This window comes from Cetorhinus maximus, unplaced genomic scaffold, assembly GCF_964194155.1.
Source record: "Cetorhinus maximus unplaced genomic scaffold, sCetMax3.hap1.1 HAP1_SCAFFOLD_2905, whole genome shotgun sequence".
In the NCBI taxonomy this organism is placed as follows: domain Eukaryota; kingdom Metazoa; phylum Chordata; class Chondrichthyes; order Lamniformes; family Cetorhinidae; genus Cetorhinus; species Cetorhinus maximus.
Window position 1 is genome coordinate 2,501 of NW_027598835.1, and position 20,863 is coordinate 23,363.

Genomic DNA, 20,863 nt, shown 5'->3' on the forward strand with positions numbered 1-20,863 from the left:
TAGCTGGAAAGATAAAGGATGGACCCGGCAGTCACTTCCACAGGGGACCATGTACCCACCTGGCTTTCCGTGTTTTCCAGGGTATGCAACAGAGTCTTGGTTTTGGGAGAATAAATCTCTGTCCAAGTGATCTGGGAGAAGAGGAAAAGGCAGGAATTAAAGTCAAATTAAATGCAAAATGCAGAAGGCTGCAAGGAACTGAGGACGGATTGGCCGTGACTGGGAAGGGGGAGAGTGCACACATCCCTGAACGTGTAGGCCGCACCCTGCTGACCGGCACAGAAATGTCAGGGCCTGCTCTCCTTAAAACTCATTCACCCACCGCAGTCTGTTTGCTGTTATAACTGTGCTGCCAGTGAGATCTCCCACCCAACGTGGGCCTCTATTCAAGACTTCCAGGTTGGAGACATAAGCCAGCAGGCCGGTTGCTAAGGTGTCCCACAGCGGGGCATTGCCATGGCAACAAACCCGAACATGGCTTCCAGCCCCACGCCCTGCCTGATGTCAGTGCAGGTCCTACAAACCCGAAGTGGACACAGCCCAGCCGCCTCTCAGCTGGTGAGAGGCAGTGGGCAGGGAGATTCGAGGGTCATGGGGTGTCCAATCCATCCTGTCAGTGATCGGGAGATCAATCTAACAACTGGAAAATGTTCCAGTGGCTTCTACCCAGCATTAGTGTTCGGGCACGTTAATGGGGCAGCGTAGAGGGAGCTTTACTCTGTATCTAACCCCGTGCTGTACCTGTCCTGGGAGTGTTTGTTGGGGACAGTGTAGAGGGAGCTTTACTCTGTATCTAACCCCGTGCTGTACCTGCCCTGGGAGTGTTTGATGGGGACAGTGTAGAGGGAGCTTTACTCTGTATCTAACCCCGTGCTGTACCTGTCCTGGGAGTGTTTGATGGGGACAGTGTAGAGGGAGCTTTACTCTGTATCTAACCCCGTGCTGTACCTGTCCTGGGAGTGTTTGATGGGGACAGTGTAGAGGGAGCTTTACTCTGTATCTAACTCCGTGCTGTACCTGTCCTGGGAGTGTTTGATGGGGACAGTGCAGAAGGAGCTTTACTCTGTATCTAACCCTGTGCTGTACCTGTCCTGGGAGTGTTTGATGGGGACAGTGTAGAGGGAGCTTTACTCTGTATCTAACCCCGTGCTGTACCTGTCCTGGGAGTGTTTGATGGGGACAGTGTAGAGGGAGCTTTACTCTGTATCTAACCCTGTGCTGTACCTGTCCTGGGAGTGTTTGATGGGGACAGTGTAGAGGGAGCTTTACTCTGTATCTAACCCCGTGCTGTACCTGTCCTGGGAGTGTTTGATGGGGACAGTGTAGAGGGAGCTTTACTCTGTATCTAACCCCGTGCTGTACCTGCCCTGGGAGTGTTTGATGGGGACGGTGTAGAGGGAGCTTTACTCTGTATCTAACCCCGTGCTGTACCTGCCCTGGGAGTGTTTGATGGGGACAGTGTAGAGAGAGCTTTACTCTGTATCTAACCCCGTGCTGTACCTGTCCTGGGAGTGTTTGATGGGGACAGTGTAGAGGGAGCTTTACTCTGTATCTAACCCTGTGCTGTACCTGTCCTGGGAGTGTTTGATGGGGATGGTGTAGAGGGAGCTTTACTCTGTATCTAACCCCGTGCTGTACCTGTCCTGGGAGTGTTTGATGGGGACAGTGTAGAGGGAGCTTTACTCTGTATCTAACCCTGTGCTGTACCTGTCCTGGGAGTGTTTGATGTAATTGGAGATGGAGTGGAGCAGCACTAAACCCAGCATCTGAGCAGCTTCAAGGGAACTCCCTTGTCCGTCCCCGTTACATTTACCTGTGGATTGAAGGCCATAGTGGTGGTGCTGTTCTCCCTGTAAAACAGAAGCTGATGCATAAAAACAATAGTGGAACTGCCCATGACACCACATTACTGCAACTATGTGAGAGAAGGAGTTAAACCCAAGGATTTACACCCAGGCTGTACACCCACAATTCTCTTCCCCTGTGCGAGGCATGTCTCCAATCAGAATAGAGTTTACCTGCCCCGATCCCCATGAATTCCAATTTAACTACAGCTCCTTGACACAGCACAAGGTCAAGTGCTGCCTTGGAGGCCAAGGGCGGTGCGGTAAAGTGGGGTACCCTGTCCCTTTAAGAGAATGCAAGTGTACTGATCATGTGACAGCACTGACAAATCACTGTGGAGCACGGGCAACTGGGAACTGTAAGTCCGGTTCTGGAGGTTTCTGAGTGAGCACGTATGATCTGGTTCTCTCCCCTCGCGAAGTCCTGGCAACAAGCCCCCCTCCAGCCCCCTGCCCCATGCACCGATCCCCTCGGCAGGATTTCCCTTCATTTTCTCTGCGAGAGTTGGTCACTCTGTCTCCAAACTGGGCCGGTTGTCCACTCTTCCCTGTCCTCCTGGTCCCCAACACTTTTTTATTCCCTTCCTTCTTTGCTGGGATGTGGCAGAGCCAGCATTTGTTGCCCATCCCTAATTGCCCTCGAGAGGGTAAGGGTGAACCTCCTCCTTGAGTGCAACCGAGTGGCTTGCTGGGCCGCTATCAGGGGGCAATTAAGAGTCAGCCACACGGCTGTGGGTCTGGAGTCACGTGTAGGCAGACCGGGTGAGGACGGCTTCCGAAAGGGGCATTAGTGAACCAGATGGGTTTGGACAACAACCGGTGATAGTTTCACGATCACCGTCACTGAGGCTGGCTTTATAATTCCAGGTTTCATTTATTTATTAATCGAACGCTGCTGGGGGATTTGAACCCATGTTGCCGGAGAATTAGCCCAGGCTTTTGGGGATTGCCAGCTGGGTGACACTACCACTGCGCCACGGTCTCGCCCTGTGCCCACAGCGCCAGGAATTTTTAACCTGGCTTTGGGTGATCCCACGAGAACGATCCCAGGAATGAAAGGTTTAACATATGAGGAGCGTTTGAGGACTCTGGGTCTATACTCGATGGAGTTTAGAAGGATGAGGGGGGATCTGATTGAAACTTACAGAATACTGAAAGGCCTGGATAGAGTGGACGTGGGGGAAGATGTTTCCATTAGTAGGAGAGACTAGGACGAGAGGGCACAGCCTCAGAGTAAAGGGAAGACCTTTTAGAACAGAGATGAGGAGAAACTTCTTTAGCCAGAGAGTGGTGAATCTATGGAATTCATTGCCACAGAAGGCTGTGGAGGCCAGGCCATTGAGTGTATTTAAGACCGAGATAGATAGGTTCTTGATTGGTAAGGGGATCAAAGGTTACGGGGAGAAGGTGGGAGAATGGGGTTGAGAAACTTATCAGCCATGATTGAATGGCGGAGCAGACTCGATGGGCCGAATGGCCTAATTTCTGCTCCTATGTCTTATGGTCTTATGGGTGGCGCGGGAGGTACATTAATGATGCTGCGAGGCCTGGGGTAAACAATGAATATTCGGGCTGGATCAACGTGTTAACTCAACGGACAAATCCGTGGGAGTGTGAAACGACCCCTCCCCCAGCGCCCCCACCCACCCTGAGTGTAACGACTGCCCTCGGCGCTGTACCTGGACATGTTGTTCCGCTTGGCAAAAATCCGCAGCAGGAATTCTCCCTCCCGGTTCCTCTTAAACGTGGTCGGCACGATAACGTACTCGCCAGGGGGGAGGTGCAGCCGCCTGGCCACCGACCGGCTGTTGATGTAACTGCCTGACTCAAACACCGGCCGTTGATAGAGGAAGAATCTCTTTCCAAAGTGGGACACTTGGTTCTGAAACTGGACGGGGAAAAGTGTCAGTGAGGGAGGGGGTGGCGAGCGAAGCCGCTAACTGCAGCCGAGCGTTACGATGACACGCCGCCGCTTGCATTGCCCGTGCCCCTGCTTTGCGAGAGACCTGCTGAGCAAAGCCACGGTCTGCCTTAGCTTTACTGAGCGATTCACGGCGTCCACGTGGTAGTGATTCGGCCCCCTCGCTATGGTGGGGGGCGGCCTTGAGGCTGGTCAGTGCCAGGAGGTGGGAGATAGCGCCCGCCTGGTCAGCCTGGCACCAGGCTGGTCCGAGCCGCCCCACGGTGACCGGCGCCCTGGTCAGCTGCTGCAAAACTAACATCGACAAACTAACTTGAGACCAGCCCCCTGTGAGCCCCAACCTGCTCCTAACCAAACCCGTGATGCAGAGTAGCTTGGGAGTTGGCATTGAGGTGGGCACAAGGGAGAAACAAGTTGGGCTGGCTCTGACTGTAACAGCATTGAGCCCTACAATCAGAGGGGACTTGAGTGGCAGGGAAACTGGGCAATAGAGAGGGTCCACTGTTGAATACATTTCAGGCTGGGATAGACAGAATTTTGGTCTGTCAGGGAATGAGGGGAGCTGGCAAGAAAGTGTAGCTGAAGCCCAAGATCGTACTGAATGGCAGAGCAGGCTCGATGGGCTGAGTGGTCCACTCCTGTCTCTTCGTGTGTCCAGGAAATGGTGTGGAACCAGCCACTGGGGGCATCTGCAAGGGACTGAGGAATGTTACTAGACTGAACACCCAACGTGGGACAGAGGTGGGCCGTAATGACCTTGGCCCATTCAGTGGCAACTAGAAAGCATGGACCCCATGTTTTTTTCCCACCAATCAGCAGCCGTATAAACCCTAGGGTGGGGTAACCAAAAACGCCCTGGGGAAATTCCGATAAGTGGAGTTCTGAGCAACACTTCCCAGAGCTCCGCAAGTGATGGGAAACCAAGAGATAACAGTGACCAAACAGATGGTCCCCTTACCACCCATCCTTGTCATCAATGTGGGTCTTGGTTTAGGATCAATACTGGAGGGAAGGCTTTACCTCTCATTAAACATTCTTCTGACTTTGTTTTTTTTAAATATTCTTTCATGGGATGTGGGTGTCAATGACAAGGCCAGCATTTGCTGCCCATCCCTAATTGCCCTTGAACTGAACAGTTCAGAGGGCAGTTAAGAATCAACCCCATTGCTGCGGGGCCTGGAGTCACATGTAGGCCAGACCCGGGTACAGGTTTCCTTCCCTAAAGGGGCATTAGTGAACCAGGTGGGTTTTTAACAACAGTCGAACGATAGACTAGTTTTATCAGCTGAGTTTAAATTACGCCGGATGCCGTGGTGGGATTTGAACCCATGTCCCCAGAGCCTTAGCCTGGGCCTCTGGGTTACTAATGCAGCAACACTATCCCTATACCACCATCGCCCCTACGTACAGGACAAGGCTTAGCGTGAGGCTTCACACACACAATCGTCACTCATCTTTTGTCATGTGACCTTACATCACTGATGATGCAGATTGCCTATTTGCATATTTAATATTAACCCTTTATACTACATCTCCCCCACCCCCCACCACGTCTCTGACTCTATCCAATTATAGGAGTTAGTTACCTGGTCTGGCACAACCAACCAATCAAGAAGAACCAAAGGCGGAGTTTTACAGCCCCTCCCACCGGCGGCATTTTCTAGCCCCTCCTCTCACCACCCCTCCCCCCCCTCCCCCCCCACCCCACCCCACCCAGGCCGCGACGGGGGCTGCAAAATCCCACCCCAAAAAGAATGACAAACTCCCACCACCAAAGGGGAGAGGCCTCTGTCTCGTGCCTCGAGGGGCTGGAGGGCGTCTGTGAAACGCCTCAATCCGGTAGGTTTGACACCAAAGGTTTATTGTAAATATAACCGGGGGGCGACCCACTGCTATGAAAGAAACTGGGGTATATCGCACTTCACGTAGTGTCAAATTTGAACTGTACATTTTTGAACATGCACTTTTAGAAATTTTGCAAGTAAAGCGTATATTTGGGGTGGTGGGGGGGAATAAAAGTCACCCAAGTTCATGATCCATCTACGCAGAGAGCGACCGTTGTAACGGTGTCCGGCTCTGGTCACTGAGAGGCAGGGGAGTTTTCAGACACCAGACCCAATGGAAGGAAGGGTCCACAGGGTCAGAGCCTTGAATATGGGGGGAGAAGCCTCGAGGAGCAATCTCGCAAAGATATTGGTGGACGACGGGGATCCCACACTGTGGAATTCTCCTGTCCTTGCAGCAGCCTCATTAGCTGTGAGTGTGATCATCGATGAGGGTGTGGTTAGGGGGTGGACGGGGGTGTGAGGTGGTCTAAGGGGTGTAAATACCCTCACTAGGGAGCGAGGTGGGGAGACAAGGATAGCTAGATTTCTTAATTATTCCCAGCAGACGAGGTTTTGATAGAGGCATCAAGACGAGGTAGATGGAAAGAAACTCCTCCCATTGGCAAAAGGGTCAAGAACCAGAGGGCACAGGTTTAACATGGTTGGGTAAAGAGCCAAAGGCAAGTAAGGGTTAACTCTTTACGCAGCGAGTGGTTAGGGTCTGGAATTCACTGCAAGAGAGTGCGGTCCAGGCAGATTCAATCAGGGCTTTCAAAGGGAAATCAGATCAATAATTGAAGGAAAACACCTCCCAGGGCAAGAGCAGAGGCTGAATTTCTCTTGCACAGAGCCAGCATGGAGTCAATGGGCAGAATGGTCTCCTTCAGTGCTGTAAGCATTTTATGGTTCCATATCTTCAAGGCAGTGTTGGGGCAGCTACATACCTTTTCAGGGACCTGTAAGAGAAACACAGAGAGGTTAGTGTCCTGGTAACACACACAAACACCATCCATGCAACATACTGTTCAGTACATAAACATAGAAACTAGGAGCAGGAGGAGGCCATTCGGCCCTTCGAGCCTTCTCCGCCATTCATTATGATCATGGCTGATCATCCAAGCTTAAATTTCTCCTCTCTCCTAACTATGCTTCAGTTCTGCCGAAGGGCCGTGAAGGCTCGAAAAGTTAACTGATTTCTTCTCCACCGCTGAGTTTTTCCAGGTAATTCTGTTTTTGTTTTGGATTTCCAGCATCCGCAGTAGCTTTTAGCTTTTGGTTTTTATCCAACTCAATAGCCTGATACCGCTTTCTCCCCTTACCCTTTGATCACTTTCGCCTCAAGAGCTATATCTATATACAGCTCCCTCTGTAACACAATGTTTAATATATACAGCTCCCTCTGTAACACAATGTTTAATATATACAGCTCCCTGTGTAACACAATGTTTAATATATACAGCTCCCTATGTAACACAATGTTTAATATATACAGCTCCCTGTGTAACACAATGTCTAATATATACAGCTCCCTGTGTAACATAATGTATAATATATACAGCTCCCTCTGTAACACAATGTCTAATATATACAGCTCCCTCTGTAACAGAATGTTTAATATATACAGCTCCCTCTGTAACACAATGTTTAATATATACAGCTCCCTCTGTAACACAATGTTTAATATATACAGCTCCCTCTGTAACAGAATGTTTAATATATACAGCTCCCTCTGTAACACAATGTTTAATATATACAGCTCCCTGTATAACATAATGTATAATATATACAGCTCCCTCTGTAACACAATGTTTAATATATACAGCTCCCTCTGTAACACAATGTTTAATATATACAGCTCCCTATGTAACACAATGTTTAATGTATACAGCTCCCTGTGTAACACAATGTATAATATATACAGCTCCCTCTGTAACACAATGTTTAATATATACAGCTCCCTCTGTAACACAATGTTTAATATATACAGCTCCCTGTGTAACACAATGTATAATATATACAGCTCCCTGTGTAACACAATGTATAATATATACAGCTCCCTGTGTAACACAATGTATAATATATACAGCTCCCTCTGTAACACAATGTCTAACATATACAGCTCCCTCTGTAACACAATGTCTAACATATACAGCTCCCTCTGTAACACAATGTTTAATATATACAGCTCCCTATGTAACACAATGTTTAATATATACAGCTCCCTCTGTAACACAATGTCTAATATATACAGCTCCCTGTGTAACACAATGTTTAATATATACAGCTCCCTCTGTAACACAATGTTTAACATATACAGCTCCCTATGTAACACAATGTTTAACATATACAGCTCCCTCTGTAACACAATGTTTAATATATACAGCTCCCTCTGTAACACAATGTTTAATATATACAACTCCCTCTGTAACACAATGTTTAACATATACAGCTCCCTCTGTAACACAATGTTTAATATATACAGCTCCCTCTGTAACACAATGTTTAATATATACAGCTCCCTATGTAACACAATGTTTAATATATACAGCTCCCTGTGTAACACAATGTCTAATATATACAGCTCCCTGTGTAACATAATGTATAATATATACAGCTCCCTGTGTAACACAATGTTTAATGTATACAGCTCCCTGTGTAACACAATGTATAATATATACAGCTCCCTGTGTAACACAATGTTTAATATATACAGCTCCCTCTGTAACACAATGTCTAACATATACAGCTCCCTGTGTAACACAATGTCTAATATATACAGCTCCCTGTGTAACATAATGTATAATATATACAGCTCCCTGTGTAACACAATGTTTAATGTATACAGCTCCCTGTGTAACACAATGTATAATATATACAGCTCCCTGTGTAACACAATGTTTAATATATACAGCTCCCTCTGTAACACAATGTCTAACATATACAGCTCCCTCTGTAACACAATGTCTAATATATACAGCTCCCTCTGTAACACAATGTTTAATATATACAGCTCCCTATGTAACACAATGTTTAATATATACAGCTCCCTCTGTAACACAATGTCTAATATATACAGCTCCCTGTGTAACACAATGTTTAATATATACAGCTCCCTCTGTAACACAATGTTTAACATATACAGCTCCCTCTGTAACACAATGTTTAACATATACAGCTCCCTCTGTAACACAATGTTTAACATATACAGCTCCCTTTGTAACACAATGTTTAATATATATACAGCTCCCTCTGTAACACAATGTTTAATATACACAACTCCCTCTGTAACACAATGTTTAACATATACAGCTCCCTCTGTAACACAATGTCTAATATATACAGCTCCCTCTGTAACACAATGTCTACTATATACAGCTCCTTGTGTTAAAGTTTGTTTGTTATTTAATTCTGTGTAACTGATGATTTTGGAGTTACTCACTTCGTAGATGAAGAAAGCGATGTAGTGGTAATCTGTCTTATCTTTCTGCCGGCGATATTTCTGCATCAGTTCCACAGCGATTGTGCAGGAGAGCTTTTCATCACCTGCATCATCATCCTTCTCAAACAGCGTCAGCCTGATCTGAGGGTTTGTCCAGAAGGTGCCTAGTGTAAATGGGTGGTGGGGGGGGAACCAGGAGAGAAATAGGAAATCATTAGTGAATCTGGGAAACTTGGGATCAAATGGAAATCTACCCAGAGTCATGAGTGGTTAGGATCAGGAATGCTCTGCCTGAGGACGTGGCGTCTTTTCGAAAGGGACTTTGATCATTATCTGAAGAGATGAAATTTACTGGGCTGGGAGGAAAGACGGGGAAGTGGGACTAGGTGAGTTACTCTTATAGAGAGACAACATGGGCACAACAGGCTGAATGGCCTCCTTCTGTTGCTGCAACACTGTATGAGTGCTGGCAGACATTAGAGATTGGCATTCCTTGCCACTGCCAAGCTGCACCATGTTCCCGAAGAAGGGTCATAGGGACTCGAAACGTTGACTCTGTTTCTCTCTCCACAGACGCTGCCAGACCTGCTGAGTTTTTCCAGCATTTTCTGTTTTTGTTTCAGATTTCCAGCATCCGCGGTATTTTGCTTTTAACACAATGTTCTGTGCGTGTCTACTCTGCAAGTGTAACCCTAAACAGACTAGCCCTCCATTCTGTAACTTCAGCTCCCTGAGTTGTGCTCTCCAACTCCCAATGTAGTAATTATGGTTTTATTTTGTGTGTAATGTGCCTTTGAGAATAATAATTGTTAGGCAAGATCACATGATCTGAAGTGATTAATTTTGGTAGGGAGAGCACAGAGAGACAATGTAAAGTGGAGGGTACAATTGGAAAGGGGGTGCAGGAGCAGAGGGTCCTGGGTGAATAGGTACATAAGTCATTGAAGGTGGTAGGACAGGTTGAGAGAGCGGTTAAGGGAGCGTACACTATCCTAGGCTTTATTAACAGAGGCATAGAGTAGCAAAGCAAGGAAGTTGTGTTAAACTCATATAAACCACTGGTTCGGCCTCCACTGGTGCAGTGTGTCCAGCTCTGGGCACTACAGTTCAGGAAAGATGAGAAGGCATTAAAGAGGGGGCAGAAAAGATTCACGCCAATGGTTCCAGGGATGAGGAACTTCAGTTATGAAAACAGATTGGAGAAGTCGGGACTGTTCTCCTTGGAGAAGAGATGGTCCGGAGGAGATTTGATAGAGGTGTTCAAAACCATGAGGGGTTCAGGGGAGAGTAGATAGGGGGAAACTGTTCCCACTGGTGGAAGGATTGAGAAGAAGCGGGCACAGGTTTGAGGTCAATGGCAAAAGAAGCAATGGCGACACAAGAGGAAATGTTTCCACTCAGCGAGTGGTTAGGATGGGGACTGCACTGTCCGAGAGGGTGGTGGAGGCAGGTTCAGTCGAGGCCTTTGAGAGGTTTGTTACCTGAATAGGGGGAACGTGCCAGGCTGTGGGGAGAGAGCCGGGTCCGGTGGGGTGTGTGGGTGATGGTGGGTGACGGGTGGGAGGAGGAAAGGCGCTAAGTAGTGAGTTGCTCCTTCAGAGAGCCAGCACAGACTGGATGAGCTGAATGGCCTCCTTCTGCGCAGGAGCCGTTCTTTGATCCTGTAACAAATGCCACGGTGGAGGTGAGGTTGGGGAAATTTATTCATGCTTGTACCATCAGGCACATTGTCAACACCCCAACCCCCCACAATCGTCCCTGCAAGTCTAGCCATTCCTGTATTGTATCAGGCTCAGGCCTGTGTTATGTATTGTGTGGAAACCTGTCTCCATCTCGCAACACCTAACTGCATGGCAAGGTTCCAGTGTCCCAGAGAGCAGGGAACATAGCAAGTCTGGCACGGACTCCTCCAGAGCCCCCTACAACTCTCCAATTCGGCCACTGCCCACCCAAGTGTTCTCTGTAGCTCAGTCAGGAGCCCTCCTGCTTTGGGCCCTGAAGGTTTGGGTCCTGAGGCCCACGCTAATGACACAATTTTGGTTGATATTTCAGGGCAGTACTGAGGGAGTGCTGAACTGTCAGATGAACATAAGCCTTTCTTTCAGAATAAGAAACGGAAAATGCTGGAAACGATCGGCAGGTCTGGCAGTATCTGTGGGGAGAGAAACAGGGCTAGCGTGCCGGGCCGGTGGTCTATTGTCGGTGCTTTGCCTGCCTCGCATATTTGGAGCTTTGCCCCTTTTTACGGTAACGGGAACCAGGAGACAGTTGGCACGGTGCCCACGCAGCTCCTGCCGAGGCTGCCAGTTCTGAGTTAAAAGCCGCAACTCGTCTGCCTCGTGCCAAAATACCTTGGGCTGCCCTCCTTCTCGAGTGACCCTCCCTCCGGCCTCACCAGTGTTGGAATGTCTCACTTCTTGCTCAGTCCTGTCCTTCCTACCACACTCGCCTCTCATTCCCAACGCCCTCTCGCCCAGGCCTTTCGCTTCTCAGCCTTGGTACCCTGCACTTTGGGCACTGCCCCCCCCCCCCAACTCTGCCCGCAACCTGTAACAGTCGGTGCCGGTCAGCGATGGGGGGGGGGGCTGCAGAGAGGTGGCACTGAGCACGGTGCCCCTGCCCATCGTACCCCTACCTTCGCTGGGGGGTCCACCAGCGCTGATCCCCGCCATCCATTTGCCCTCATGGGAGGTAATTGTCCAGACGCAGGCGGTGCTGTGTTGACAGAGGGGCTGCAGGCTACATAGCTCGATGCCCGTGAAGTTCTCACAGAAAATGTTGGCTGGCATCCTGGATAGGGAGTGGGGGTGTGGGGGCGAGACACAAGGCAGAAGGTTAGAGAGCGAGGACAAGTGGCATTGCCTCAGGTGTGTATTCAACCCACAACAGGTCCAAAATTTTCTGGACCTGGGAAATTCCTCCTAACCCTAATGTTCAATTCTATCAGTTTCAATACTGGCCTATTTGACTGCAGGGGTCATCACAGGAGGGTAGACTTTCCATTGGAAGCTGCTGGATAGCAATCAAGAGCCCGAACCCTAACCACCCCCATCCCTATACAGCCCTAACCCTAACCACCCCCATCCCTATACAGCCCTAACCCTAAACACCCCCATCCCTATAGGGCCCTAACCCTAACCACCCCCATCCCTATAGGGCCCTTACCCTAACCACCCCCATCCCTATAGGGCCCTAACCCCTAATTGCCCCCATCCCTATAGGGCCCTAACCCTAACCACCCCCATCCCTATACAGCCCTAACCCTAACCACCCCCATCCCTATACAGCCCTAACCCTAACTGCCCCTATCCCTATAGGGCCCTAACCCTAACCACCCCCATCCCTATACAGCCCTAACCCTAACTGCCCCTATCCCTATAGGGCCATAACCCTAACCACCCCCATCCCTATACAGCCCTAACCCCTAATTGCCCCCATCCCTATAGGGCCCTAACACTAACCACCCCCATCCCTATAGGGCCCTAACTCTAACCACCCCCATCCCTATAGGGCCCTTACCCTAACCACCCCCATCCCTATAGGGCCCTAACCCCTAATTGCCCCCATCCCTATAGGGCCCTAACCCTAACCACCCACATCCCTATAGGGCCCTAACCCTAACCACCCCCATCCCTATACAGTCCTAACCCTAACCACCCCCATCCCTATAGGGCCCTAACCCCTAATTGCCCCCATCCCTATAGGGCCCTAACCCTAACCACCCCCATCCCTATACAGCCCTAACCCTAACCACCCCCATCCCTATACAGCCCTAACCCTAACTGCCCCTATCCCTATAGGGCCCTAACCCTAACCACCCCCATCCCTATACAGCCCTAACCCTAACTGCCCCTATCCCTATAGGGCCATAACCCTAACCACCCCCATCCCTATACAGCCCTAACCCCTAATTGCCCCCATCCCTATAGGGCCCTAACACTAACCACCCCCATCCCTATAGGGCCCTAACTCTAACCACCCCCATCCCTATAGGGCCCTTACCCTAACCACCCCCATCCCTATAGGGCCCTAACCCCTAATTGCCCCCATCCCTATAGGGCCCTAACCCTAACCACCCCCATCCCTATAGGGCCCTAACCCTAACCACCCCCATCCCTATACAGTCCTAACCCTAACCACCCCCATCCCTATAGGGCCCTAACCCCTAATTGCCCCCATCCCTATAGGGCCCTAACCCTAACCACCCCCATTCATTTTCTGGGGCTCGGAGGTAACTGTGTGCCAGCCAGCCAGAGCTCAGTGATGGCTCTTCACAGGTTCCCCTTTATGTGGGGTCTCCTGGTCTCCCATTATCTGGCGCTGTGTAACCCCTCTAGTGGCCCAACAACGTTATCCTTTAAACACCAGTGGGACCGTCAGTGTCACCGTCTCACCGATGAGCAGCCACCCCAGCACGGAGCCAGGAATCACCTTTCATTAGCAACCCACCAGCCCGTGTATAAGCAAAGAATTCGATCAGACTGAGAGCAAGTGAAGCATCTTACCAGAATTCCCCGTCATCCTTAATCTTCAGCTTGAGCCTGGCCTTGTCCTGGTCACTAACACCGTTCCACAAGGCGGACCTGCAATGAGAAGAGTGTGTGTTAGGCACACGCGGGAAACCAGCCCAGACGGACAGCACGGAGACCCTTCACAGCCTGGGAGGGGCAAAGGATCAGGATTGAAATCAGTTTCAGCAAATCCAGGTCCCAGTGATACTAAAGTGGAATTTTTGAGTCGGAGAGTCTTCAGGGTGTCACATCGCTGCAGGGAAAGAATAGGGCACATTGAAGAAATTTAACTGCATATATAATAATGTCTGTACCTGCCCTGGGAGTGTTTGATGGGGACAGTGTAGAGGGAGCTTTACTCTGTATCTAACCCTGTGCTGTACCTGCCCTGGGAGTGTTTGATGGGGACAGTGTAGAGGGAGCTTTACTCTGTATCTAACCCCGTGCTGTACCTGCCCTGGGAGTGTTTGATGGGGATGGTGTAGAGGGAGCTTTACTCTGTATCTAACCCCGTGCTGTACCTGCCCTGGGAGTGTTTGATGGGGACAGTGTAGAGGGAGCTTTACTCTGTATCTAACCCCGTGCTGTACCTGCCCTGGGAGTGTTTGATGGGGACAGTGTAGAGGGAGCTTCACTCTTCAGCCAAGCCTCCATTGAGGGGGAGGTGGGAGAGGGCAGGTTGAGGAGATGGACTCCCAGTGGACAATCTCTGGCTGTTGCTGCAGGGAAGGAGGTTGGGCCTCTGGGCCCAGCCTGAAGCCCTGGGCCCCTGGTCTTTGGAAACCAGAGGACAGCCCAAAAATTCTTTCCCGCGTCTTCCTTGGCCATAACTAACCTGCCTTCCCTTGTCTGAGTAAAGATTCACAAAAGCTGAGGGGAGAGTTCCCCCTGGTACCTGTCACTCCATGGCCCAGTGTACTCCTTGCGGCCCCATGGATTGCGCAGTCGTAAGAGTTTTACCGTGGAGGTCCCCTGCTTCACCTGAGGAAGGGAAACAAGCGGATTAGAGTTGGGGGTAGAACAGGGAGGTGTGCGTCAGCTAGACCTATAGATTGGAGACATGAGCTAAACTTGGAGCGGCGGTGTCCATCTCTTGGCCCGTACCCGCTGTAACGGAGCTCAGAATGGGAACGGGAGGGGACAGGCTTGGGGGTGCAGGACGTCCCGGTGCTCTCTGTGTCCCAGTGCAGACCACTCACAGATCTGCAGCAAGGGAAACACGTGTGAGCAACAGGCGTGTTTAACCAGAACCTTTAAAGCAATCAAATATATTGCTGAGAAAAAAGAAAGAGACATACTGTCGAATCTTTGGGTCTTGCACTCATCAGGACAGATGCAAGAACGCCAAATTTCAAAGGGAACAACAATTTATACTTCATGAGAAAAAATGCAGATTGGTCGGAAAGTCAACTCTGATTGGTCGTTGCCATAGAAAATGCATCTGGGAATTATTGTTTCCCACATTTTAATTAAAAAAAACAGCACAACCGCTGGACATTTTCTGCTTACAGAGGACAAGTCCCAGTGTGATGAATATATGTCGTTTTTAATCAAGTGTAAGTGTCCCTTTACGTCCCATCTTATCTCTGACTGGTTCTGCACGACATGAATTGGCCGAGTGGTTGACAGTGGCCACAACCTGTTCCGAGGGAGTTTTCCACACACGTGATGAGGGATTCCTTCAGCCTTTGCGAAGACTAGACATGACCTGCGTAGACAGCAATGCCGTGTCCACCTGCTTGTTCGACATTACTAGCTTATTCGCTGATGTACCGTTAAAGGGAGCCAGAGATGTTTAAACCGTGTCGCTATATCATGGCGATCTAGATTTCCTGAATCTGTATTCCGAATTAATTTAGCAACTCGCGCTGTTGAGTTCAGCTCTAATGACACCGTGTTTGCCCAAATAGATCATGTCACCATGGGATCCCCTCTCGACTCAACTCTCACCTACATCTGTGTGGGTTTCCACGAGAAACATGTTTTCGATGGAACAGCCACTAATTTCCTACCCCTTGTATCTTTCCGATACGTAGATAATAGGTTTGCAAATTTTCATGTGCAGCTGCGTATACCAATTTCCTTGCACAACTTAATGGTGTTATGAATACCTAACTCCAAGAGCTGTATCTTTTTTTTAAAAATTGGAAGGACATTGAATTATTTGGACACTTCCTTGGGAACTGACCTGTGTTTTTTTTTTAAATGGTTATAATTTCACTTTGGACTGTGAGCAACTTTTCTAAGAAGTCACATGGCTTCAGCTAAATGACCAGCAAGGCACCTGAGGAGATAAGAACTATTTGTTTACTTGAACTTTAATTGCTGGAGAAAAAGAAACTGATGTTTTCAGAGGCGGGGCCCCCTCGTGATTTACTAGAAGCCACTGGACTGAGAGGAGTTTCTATCTTGAACTTGTGTTTTGGGCTCAGTTTTTGGACTAAACTGAAAGGGGAAGGTTGCCCAACTCACTCTCTCCCTGCCTTGTCTGAATTTCAGCGCAATTAACAATATCCAGCTAAAAATCCTCAACTCAGTATAACTTGTCTGTATTTGGAAACTTGAGACGAGAGAAAGATCCCAAGGACATTGATCCCACTCTGTTCTCCTCCACACCAAAACTCCTTTATAAAAAACTTCCAGACATCTACTGAGATCAGTGATCCATCTTCGCATGCAGGAACACCAGATCGATGGCATCAAAACCCTTTGAACTTTATCCTTTTCCAAAAAATTTCCCATCGGTCAAAAGGTGTTTTTTTTCCCTTAAACGCCAATCTCTGCAGAGACCCTATTTGTTTTGTCCTTTGTATATTTGTGTGTGTGTGTGTGTGTGTGTGTGTTGGGATTTAAAGGGGTATATAATTACACTTCTGGATTACAAATTGCATGTTAACCAGTAGTGGCAACTTGTTTTAAAAATACATTTCATTCCATAATAAATCAATCATTCTGAGTTTATTGAAAGAAGCCTGGTTAAAGCCTCTTTTATTTTGGGTCTAACAATAGCGAAAGTAAACGATTGGCCATTTTGGTGAGTGAATTAAACATTTACACTTATGGTGCAGCCTGTGCAGTAGCGGGTCTGGAGAAACTGCGCACTCTTCCCATCCCGGTCATAACAATGGGCTCCATCCCACACTCAAATTCACCCTTGAGATGGAAGAGCCTCACCAGCTCCCTTTCCTTGACCTATTGGTGGAGAAATCTGCCAATGGGTTCTCTACCACTGTCTACTGCAAGCCCACCTTCACTGGTCAATATGTGCGTTGAGATGCCTTCAGTTCCACGCACTATAAAACCGACCTTACTGGCAGCCTCATGAATAGAGCCTGGGCCATTTGCTCACTGTGTAAGCTTGGTAATGAAATAGGGCAGATCCTGCGGGATGATGGAGACCCTGATCAGGTCGTTGCTGGCTGTTTATCACGCAGACTCATGAATTGTCCCATGGCCGCCACCTTTGGTCCTGAAAAGCACCCAGTCTACCTCAGATTTACCCTGGAAGGGTAAGGTGTCTCAAAAATTCGAGCAACAGCTGAAGCTCGCCCTTTCCTGCTGCTACTCTGCAGTGGCAACACGAGTGGCATTCGCCACGAGCAGGACGCTGCCGTCAAGCCAAAAAGATGTTCTGTCTATCACAACAAATGAGTAACATGGTGTATGAATTTCAGTGCTGCCGGGTATGTAGGCTCTGAGCCCCAGTGATTGGCAGGTCGTAGCAAACAGCAAGGCCTTTCGGCACTTTGCAATAGGCGGAGTACTGACCGCAGTGAACCAACCCGTGCTTGCAAAACTCGGAATGTAACGTCTACCGTTAGATGTGATTCCGCAATTGGACAGCACTTACCGAACAACCCTGAGTGTGCTAAGAATGACACCACCAACAACCAATTTAAGATTATCAGTCCGGCTCACAATGTGGCTCACTTACACTTGCTAGAAGCTATGTATATTCATACCCAGGGACCGGTCCTCTGTAAACAAAAAGAACATGTCCAGGCATTGTGCCTTTTTTTGAACTAAGTAAAAGCGTGGGGGGACAATAGTTCCCTGGTGCATTCTCCGTGGCAACGCCTCAACCAATCAGAGTCGACTTGCCAACCAATCAGCACCCCTCTCCCATGCAGTGTAAATTGTTGTTCCTTTGAAATTTGGCATTCTTGCCTTTGTCCTTTTTTCAGCAATACTCAAGCTCTGTACTACCAATAATGAAATGTCCCAAGGTGTTTCACAGGATTATGAAACCAAGGCGGTCAAAGGAAGTTCCACAAAGACCTCACTTAGGGGTCTTGCTTTTGGCTTTGAGCCCTGGGAGGAGCTCGCCCAGGGTCGCTGCACCCGGCACGACTAAATAAAGAAACGGTGTGGCCTCCTTCCAAAGCAAGCGCATGTCAGAGGCAGAGTGAAAATGCAGTGAGAGGTATACCCCCAGTCAGAAACTCACCCAAAGCTCAATCAACAGACTTATTTACAGCACACCTCCCCACCCACCAGAATCGCACCAACCACCCCAGGTGATGGACCCGATCATGTCACCCCAAAGGACAGACAAGAATAAAACAAATACTGAGACACATAAAGAGATATTAGGTCAGGTGACCAAAAGCTTGGCCCGACAGGGCGATTTTAAGGAATGTCTTACAGGGGGACAGTGAGGTAGAGAGGCAATAGGGGGGGGTTTAGGGAGGGATTTCCAGAGTTTAGGCCCCAGATAGCCGAAAACAAGGCCACCAATTGTGAAGTGATTAAAATCGGGGGCGCACAAGATGCCGGGATTGGAGCAGCGCAGGTATCTCAGAGGCTTGTGGGACTGGAGCGGATTACAGAGATAGGGAGGGGTGAGGTCATGGAGGGATTTGAAAATAAGGATGAGAATTTGGATGAGATGACGGGGTCTGGCGGGTACTCACTGTGTCAGCCTCCGTGATAGCGTAAGCGTGTGCCTTCAGTAAGCCAAGGCCATTGTCCTTCTCCAAATCCTGTTGGCTTGTGGCCTAGAAACAACCCAGCGTTTAATGAGAGCGTTAGGATTGGAATCGACAGCAAACTCTAATATCCTGCTCCCCAGATCCCAGGAATCCACAAGGTGATGCTGGAGGCCAAGACTGGCTACTCCCACCAGGAAACCCGACAGGTTGGGAGGTTGATTGTGAACGGCCCGAGTTACCACCCTACCCGCTCCACGGGATCTCCTTCCCTCACTGGAAGGCAGCCGCTGTTGTGTGTGCAGCTTATGGGACTGAGAAGGCCTCATGAAGCTTCCTCGTGCTCAGCCTCAATGGGAAGAGTACGCGCAGGTCGCGAATTCTCAGACCAAAGATGGGCGCAAACCAGTTGTTAGTCTCACAGAGGGAGGCAGCCAGTGCAAGTGCCTACAATTGGTTTCCTAAGTTTCCCTCGAGCGCCTGGCCCCCATTCCCCTCTTTGCTGAGACCTCAGCCTTCCTCTCTCCCCCGAGGCCAGAATAATACCACACCCCACCCCGCTTCTCACCCCTCCTCATACACCCCCAATCTTCACCTCTCCTCAACCCCCAGTCTCCCCCACTCCCCCAGGTTCCCCCTCTCCTCAACTCCCCACCCCCCCTCCAATCTCCACCTCTCCTCAAGCCCCCAGGCTCCCTCACTCCCCAACCACCCCACCCCCCCACCCCCAGGCTCCCCCTCCCCTTAAACCCCCTCTCTCTAACACACCCTAGGCTTCCCCCCTCCTCAACTCCCCAGTCTCCCCCTTGCCCCAACTCCTCCTCTCTCCATCCCCCCGTCTCCCCTTTCTTCAACTCCCTGTCACCCACCCTCCCCAACAGCCCCCACTCCCTCTCTCCTGAACCCCTCCCAGTCTCCCCCAAGGCCACAAGCCCCCAGTCTCCCCCACCTCCCAGCCCCCCAACTCTACCCCTCTCCCCACACCCCCGTCTCCCTCTCTCCTCAATGCACCCCAATCTCCTCTCTTCCCAATCCCCCCAGTCTCCCTCCCTCCTCAAACCCCCACCCCAGTTTCCCCCTCCCCCCCCAAACACCCCAGTCTCCCCCCATCCCCAACCCTGCCAGTCTCCCCCTCTGCCCAACACCCCCAGTCTCCCTCTCTACTCAAAACCCCCAGTCTATCTCTCCCCACAACGGCCTGCGGTCTCCCCGACTCCCTAGTTCCACCTCTCTCTCTCTCCCCCCCCTCCTCCCACCCAGTCCCCAGTCTCTGTCTCTCCCCATCCACTCAATGCCTGACCAAGATCTCCACCATCACTCTCAACCCGCCCCCTCCCCACCGGCTCCACCCCGCCCTCCGGACCTAGCAGCCGGGGAACATCCCGGCCTAGCGAGAAGGGCCACAGCCATGACAGAAAGCCTAAGGCCTCAGCCTATCCCAGAAGGATCCGCTGCCCTTTCTGTGAGTCTCCGTGGTAACTCCAGCCCCAGGATCTGGTCAGCCTGTGTGACAAGGCCGACAAATTGGTAATCGGAGCCTGAGTGAATTGGAAACCCTCAGCAGGGCTGAAGGAAGCAGCTGTGAAAACAGCAGGGTTATTGGCATTAAGGTAAAAGCAAAATACAGCGGGTGCTGGAAATCTCAATCGGAAAATGAAAATGCTGGAAAAACTCAGCGGGTCTGGCAGCTTCTGCGGAGAGGGAAACAGAGTTAACATTTCGAGTCCTTTATGACCCTTCTTCAGAGTGTTGGCATTACCTCGATAGCGCAGGAAGCCAATGTCTGCTTGGTGAGCGCTCGCCTGATCAGCAGCCACAGGTAATCGGCGTTGGTGTTGCCAGGGTTGAAAGATACAGCAATCCCACCAGTGAAATCCGCCATCGCGACGGAGACATTCCCACCGGATAAACTGGAATAGGAACCATAAACCCTACAGAAACAAGATCAGAATTTCAACATTGTATTGAGGCAGCTGTCCTGACTGTTTATGAGGCATTAACTACAAAATTATCAGTGCTACAGTGCGAGGTGTGGGTATATCAGAGTGTTACAGTGAGGGGTGTGGGGTATATCAGAGTGTTACAGTGAGGGGTGTGGGGTATATCAGAGTGTTACAGTGAGGGGTGTGGGGTATATCAGAGTGTTACAGTGAGGGGTGTGGGGTATATCAGAGTGTTACAGTGAGGGGTGTGGGTTATATCAGAGTGTTATAGTGAGGGGTGTGGGTATATCAGAGTGTTACAGTGAGGGGTGTGGGGTATATCAGAGTGTTACAGTGAGGGGTATGGGGTATATCAGAGTGTTACAGTGAGGAGGTGTGGGATGTATCAGAGTGTTACAGTGAGGGGTGTGGGGTATATCAGAGTGTGTTACAGTGAGGGGTGAGGGGTATA

General features: G+C 49.8%; 1 protein-coding gene across 1 annotated transcript in view; it reads right to left on the reverse strand.

The window, feature by feature from the left end:
* The window catches only part of LOC144677703 (calpain-3-like), a gene marked incomplete at its 3' end in the record, with an annotated part of 20,585 nt that extends 191 nt beyond the window's left edge, over positions 1-20,394 (reverse strand). Inside the window, exons 1-10 of the mRNA XM_078537738.1 lie at positions 20,229-20,394; positions 18,455-18,538; positions 14,437-14,522; positions 13,536-13,613; positions 11,666-11,820; positions 9,031-9,194; positions 6,536-6,547; positions 3,524-3,780; positions 1,814-1,850; positions 60-131 (exon numbers count right to left, since the gene is read on the reverse strand). Of these exons, the coding sequence (XP_078393864.1) occupies positions 60-131; positions 1,814-1,850; positions 3,524-3,780; positions 6,536-6,547; positions 9,031-9,194; positions 11,666-11,820; positions 13,536-13,613; positions 14,437-14,522; positions 18,455-18,538; positions 20,229-20,351 (1,068 nt within the window). The remainder of the gene's footprint in view (positions 1-59; positions 132-1,813; positions 1,851-3,523; positions 3,781-6,535; positions 6,548-9,030; positions 9,195-11,665; positions 11,821-13,535; positions 13,614-14,436; positions 14,523-18,454; positions 18,539-20,228) is intronic.
* Between the last annotated feature and the right edge of the window lie 469 nt (positions 20,395-20,863).